This window comes from Eumetopias jubatus, unplaced genomic scaffold (assembly GCF_037043125.1).
Source record: "Eumetopias jubatus isolate StellerSeaLion01/CBP00866 unplaced genomic scaffold, mEumJub1_p1.0 scaffold_10, whole genome shotgun sequence".
Taxonomy (NCBI): Eukaryota; Metazoa; Chordata; class Mammalia; order Carnivora; family Otariidae; genus Eumetopias; species Eumetopias jubatus.
In genome coordinates, this window is record NW_028274816.1 from 124,689,740 (window position 1) to 124,695,594 (window position 5,855).

At 54.7% G+C, this 5,855-nt stretch overlaps 1 protein-coding gene across 1 annotated transcript; it reads right to left on the reverse strand.

The window, feature by feature from the left end:
- Positions 1-1,303: 1,303 nt before the first annotated feature.
- ALDOC (aldolase, fructose-bisphosphate C) lies at positions 1,304-5,126 on the reverse strand. Its single transcript, XM_028109179.2, has 9 exons — positions 4,990-5,126; positions 3,827-3,948; positions 3,525-3,736; positions 3,352-3,406; positions 3,099-3,259; positions 2,893-2,976; positions 2,275-2,449; positions 1,945-2,144; positions 1,304-1,796 (listed from the first exon to the last, which is right to left on the reverse strand). Exons 2-9 carry the CDS (start codon positions 3,936-3,938, stop codon positions 1,701-1,703), a joined length of 1,095 nt encoding a protein of 364 aa, XP_027964980.1. The 5' UTR covers positions 3,939-3,948; positions 4,990-5,126; the 3' UTR covers positions 1,304-1,700.
- Between the last annotated feature and the right edge of the window lie 729 nt (positions 5,127-5,855).

Consider the following 5,855-nt stretch of genomic DNA (forward strand, 5'->3'; position numbering starts at 1 on the left):
TCTCCCACTCCCCCTGCTTGTGTTCCTGCTCTCGCTGTGTCTGTCAAATAAATTAAAAAAAACAAAAAAAACAAAAAAAAACTTTAAATCCTGACTTCATCACTTCACCTGAGTGATCTTGAGAATTAACCTCTCTGTGCCTGTTTCCTCATATTAAAATAGGGATAATAATAGTATCTACTTTATACAGTGTTGTAGTAAATGAGTTAGTAAATGTAGTGATTAGAATAGGGCCTGGCCTGCCAAGAACACATAGCAACTGCTATAGAGGTGCCTGGGTGGCTCAGCCAGTTCAGCATCTGACTCTTGGTTTCAGCTCAGGGCATGATCTCAGGGTTGTGGGATGGAGTCCTGCATTGGGCTCCACGCTCAATGGGGAATCAGCTTGAGATTCTCTCTCTCCCTCTGCCCCTTACCCTGTTCAAGCGCTCTCTTCCTCTCTCTCAAATAAATAAATCTTTTTTTAAAAAAAGAAAGTACTATATAAGCGTTATCTATTTTTGTTAATATAAGGGCAGGTCACCCTGGGCTTACATTCCCATATCGCAATAATTAGCCGGGTGGAGCACTACACAGAGCATGGCCTCCCCAGTTCACACAGAACACACCTAGCAGGTTCTCTCATCTTTTCAACCCCTCAGACAAACCCAGGTGTTTGATGTACCCCCACACCCCAGCCAAGTGGTCAAAGTTTAGCACGAAACCTCACCAGGCCTATCCTTGCCCAGACCCTCAAATCGGCCTTCTCTGTGCCCTCACCTACCCCAAACGGAAATGGGCAATAGCCCCTGCCAACCTCCTAGATACCCTGATCCATCTGGCAGTCTTGAGCCTTGGGGATTTTCCATGTTGGGCAGGAGCCCAGGTGCTGTTCCTGCAGTGCCCACCCCACACACCCAGCAGAATGTGTCAAGCCCCAGCAGGGTTCAACACAGTGGAGAAATGGGAAGACTCCCATCCCCTTACCCCAGTTCTGGGCTCTGTGCAAAAGCTGCCTTCAGGAATTGCACAAGTCTTCCCTTACTCCATCCTTCAGCTGCAGCCTAGCGCCTCTGAGGTGGCAGTCCCTGAAGGACATGCAACCCTCCATACTGCCCACACTCCAGCCTTGGACATCACCAGCAAGAGCCTGAGCTGGGAATGGTGATTGGGTGTGCCCCTCCCCCATAAACTTAAAGCTCAGTAAATCTCAAAACCTACCCCCACTCCCTGCACATTCAGAAGGCCCAGAGACAGTCAGTGGAAATCAAACTGAGGCGGGAATTTGATGTGTAAAACAGACAGACAAAGTAGCATGTTTTGCTACCATTTATTTGCTATGTGGTATGTACCCAAGGCATGAGTCATGTCTAGTGTCCCACTCTCTGATCCCAGGAGACGGGGCAGGCAAGGAAAGCCCAAGGAGAAGCTACCACAACATGGGGAAATCGTGGGGGCTGGCGGAGGCAGGGGGAAACCCGGGCATCCTGCTCTGACTTCTAGCAACTTCTTTTGCCCTCAGTCACAAGGGGCGCCCCATCCTCCCATCCAATGGTCCCAGGTGCAGCAATGGGAGAGGGGAGGGGAGGACAAGAAAAGGAAGATGACTCAGTGCTGGCTAGAGGCATCTCTGCTCTGCATGGCTATTTGGCCCTGGCCATAACTGTAGGCGAAATAGGGCGCAGGTGGCCAGGCCAAGGGCTGCAGTGTGGAATGCGCACTCAGTAGGCATGGTTGGCAATGTAGAGGGACTGTGCTGCTGCTCCACCATCTTCCCCGCTGCCTTCATACTTGCCCTGGGCCGCAAGCCCATTCACCTGCAAGAGGGTGGGGGGTAGGAGGGAGGTGGAGTAAGCGGGCTGACACCGCCCACAGGCACCAAACCCTGCCCAGGCTATTGTCTCTGGAGGCTGCCCACTGCCTAGCTATGCCCCTCTCCCACAACCACCACCTTTAGCTCCCGACCTCGGCCCGCTTGATGAACTCCTCAGTGGCAGCCCCAGCATTGTCTTGTTGCCCTCTCCAGGCATTGAGGGCAGAGGCCTGCAGGGCACGCCCATAGGAGAAGGTAAGGGCCCAGGGCCGAGGAAGGGGGCAGCGGTTGATAGCATTGAGGTTGAGCGATGCCTCCTCTTCACTCTGACCCCCAGACAGGAAAGTCACTCCTAGGGTAGAGAAGAGAAGACAAACTGATTGGTCAACTCCCTATTTTTCCAGGGTATGGGCCCCATGAAGACCACAAGAACCTGAGAATGGGTCTTAGGGACAGGACCAAGTTAGGAAGCAGGGTAGTACCTGGGACAGCTGGGGGCACAGTGCGACGCAGGGCAGTGACAGTTGCCATGGCGATCTCCTCTGGGCTATATTTAATGGGACAGGCATGGCCAGGGGTCACCATGTTGGGCTTGAGCAGGGTCCCCTCCAGGTACACATGATGGTCACTCAGGGCCTTGTACACAGCAGCCAAGACCTGGAGATCAGAGGGGGTTTACTAAGGTTCTGGGCCCCTGCTCAGTGCTCCCTTTTTAGGGGAAGGTGGGCATGACTGTGAGAGTCAGTACAGGCTCAAACTCACAGGTGTGTTCTGGGACAGAGTAAAGAGTGCTTGGGGAAAGTGCCTGCATCTGAGCCAGGGACCATGGGGAACAGGCTCCCCGCTCAGGCCACCCTTGCTGTAGGTGTCTGTGCCTAGGTGTGGACTCACCTTCTTTTTTTTTTTTTTTAAGATTTTATTTATTTATTTGAGAGAGAGAGAATGAGAGACAGCATGAGAGGGAAGAGGGTCGGGGGAGAAGCAGACTCCCCGCTGAGCAGGGAGCCCGATGCGGGACTCGATCCCGGGACTCCAGGACCATGACCTGAGCCGAAGGCAGTTGCTTAACCAACTGAGCCACCCAGGCGCCCTGGACTCACCTTCTCTGTAACATACTGACAACGTTTGAGGTCATGGTCTCCATCTGGCAGGATTTCAGGTTCCACAATAGGCACGATGCCATTCTGCAGGTAAGAGCAGAGTAGCTTGGGAGGGGCGGTAGGTAGGAGGGGAGTAAGCCCCTGTAACCCTCTCCCCACTAGGCACAGGGCACCCACAGGACCCCCTCACACAAACATACACACACCTGCTGGCAGATGCTGGCATAGCGGGCCAGCACGTTGGCATTCTCCAGAATGGCAAGGGCTGAGGGTGTGCGCTCACTGATTTTCAGCACGCAACGCCATTTGGCAAAGTTGGCGCCATCCTTCTTGTATTGGGCACAGCGTTCCGAGAGCCCATCCAGCCCTGCAGGCATAATGCCAGCCTCATCACTCAGTCCCTCTTGGCCAGCATCAACCATCCAACAACCCTGTGGTGTTCACCCACCCATCATGTACCTTGAGTGGTGGTTTCTCCATCAGTCCCTGCTAGAGGCACTACACCCTTGTCGACCTGTAGGGGAAACACAGGCAGAGGGCTGAACCCAGGCAGGATTCCCCCTTGTCACCACACACACACACACACACATCTATTTCCATGTTCGGGCCCCATCGAGGGCCAGTGGCTGCACCTTGATGCCCACGACAATGCCTTTATCCTGAATGGTACGAACGAAGGGAACACCATTATCGTCCTTCTGGTAGAATGTCTCATGGAAGAAGATGACTCCTCCGATGCACTTCTTTATACGGTCATCAGCACTGAACAGGACCTGGCGGTACAACCGGCGGTTTTCCTCTGTGTTCTCCACGCCAATTTGGCTCAGCCGCTTGGCCATGCTGCCTGGGGGCAAACAAAGGAGGGGTAGCAAGCTCACCCCCAGGGCTCTCTGGCTACCTCTACCCCACCTAGCCACAGGTCCCCCCCACCTACCTACAGACTCATCCGCGGCCAGAATGCCTTTGCCTGGGGCCACAATCCGGAGGGCAATGTCAGACAACTCCTTTTTCTGCTCAGCAGAAAGGGCTGGGTACGAGTGGGGCATGGTGACAGCTCTGTGGAATAGAGACAAGATACAAAAGCTGGATCCGACCTACCACCTCTTCTGCTTCTTCTCCTGGCCATATGGGCCAAATGGCCTACCCCCACCTCCCAACAAGCATGGAGCTAGGAACAAGGCAGTAGTCCTTGGCATGGGTCCTGGGCAACACAGTGGCACCAATCCCTCTGACGGCTAGCAGGCTTAGGGCCCCAGTTCCCACATCTCCTTTTGTCCTTGGTGGGCACCCTTCCCAGCCCTGGGGAAAGATGCAGGATGGGGGTGGGGAGGTGAACAGCCCTGAAGCTACAGGTCTTCTTGTGAAACTACTGCCCAAACAAAGATCCAGTCCTTCTTTCACTGAATTTGGCCCCTTCAGGTAGGGCATAAGCCCTGGCCTTTCCAATTTCCATGTTATCCTCTTCAGCAGGGCACCTAGGGAAAGCGTACTTCCTTCCAAGCCTTCAGAATGAGGCAAAAGTATCTATCACCCTTCTTCCCTCAGCTTCTGGAGGAAAAGTGGGGGACAAGTGGGGACCAGGAGTGGCACAAATAATGCCACAGGCTTCTGTAACCTCTTCTTTCCCATACCCCAACCCCGACAGCCTTTGCAGCCAGATGGGAGCAGAGGAAGGAGCAGGGAGACCTGTGGGGAGGTGACAGAGAGACAGGCTAACTAGCGGGGTGGGGGGGAGACCTAAACCAGGAGAACAGAAGAGGCAAGACAACTGGACAGGGAACTTAACCTAGGAGAGGGAGCAGGCTGAGATGAAAATGGGCTGGGTGGGAGAGGCGGACCCCCAGGAAAAATCCAGTAGGCAGAGGAAGACTTGGAATTAGAAAAGCTGAGGTCCGGGCATGAGAGCTAAGAGTAAGGGGTACTGTGGGAGAGGCTGAACCACAGGATTTCTGACTGGACAAAAAGGAGAGAGGATTAAGAAGAGAGCTGAGAAGGCACATCCAGGGACCCTCGGGAGCAGGGCCAGGGTGATAGAGGGAAGAGTCAAGGAGAGGAAGGGGAGATGCTGAGCAGCTCCCGCCTCGCCCGAGGCCTCACCTGTGTGCTGCGAGGTGCGCAGCCAGTTAGCGGAGGCAGCCACAGGAGCAGCGCGGCTCAGGTCAGGTCGGCAACAGCTGTGGCTGTAGCTCAGGCTCCTGTAAATGAGGCTGCGGATGCCGCAGAGCTACGTGACTCCCCGGAGGGGCGGGCACATCCCCGCCCTGGCCACGCCCCCTCCCCGGACTGGTGAGCCAGCAGAGCCACGCCCACCGAGGAGGGCGACGCGGTGGAGTGACTACCCAGCCAGGTTTTAGGAGGCTGTTGTCCCCCTCCCACCTCCCCAATAGTAGGCACCCCCCCCCCCGCCGGAGGGAGGAAATGGCCTTGCCCTCATTTCTGCCACAGTCGCCTTTACCGTGTGCCGGGCACTGGGCTGGTTGTTGGGGACTGAGCCTGGTCTGGTGAAGGAGGGTCACCTAAATAGTCGCAACTGGTGGGATAAAGAGACAGAGGCACCAACAAAGTGTGATAGTCCGGGGCAAGGAGTAGGAACTGATTTTCTCTGTCCTCACCCCCTTATTTACCAGATCCTAGCCTAGAGGGGGATGGGGAAGGTAAGAGAATGAATCCTTGTCTGTCCTGCCCGCAGGCTAAGAGCCAGGGAACAAGCAGTCCAGTGCCCAGAGTATCTGAGGAAGCAGAGAAGGGAGGAGGAGGAGCCAACTTTGGCTCTGGATGCAGCGGGAGGGTTGTATGGAGGGTGCCCAGGCAGGAGTGCCAACAAGCTTCTCAAACCTCATCCACCCCCCCAACCCCCAAAAAATAGGATTCAGTGAACTTGAAGAAATACATTAAATATATTTTATTTAAATAGCATTAAGCATAGCTAGCTCTTTGTCCATTGGTCCTGGTGTTGGGGTAAG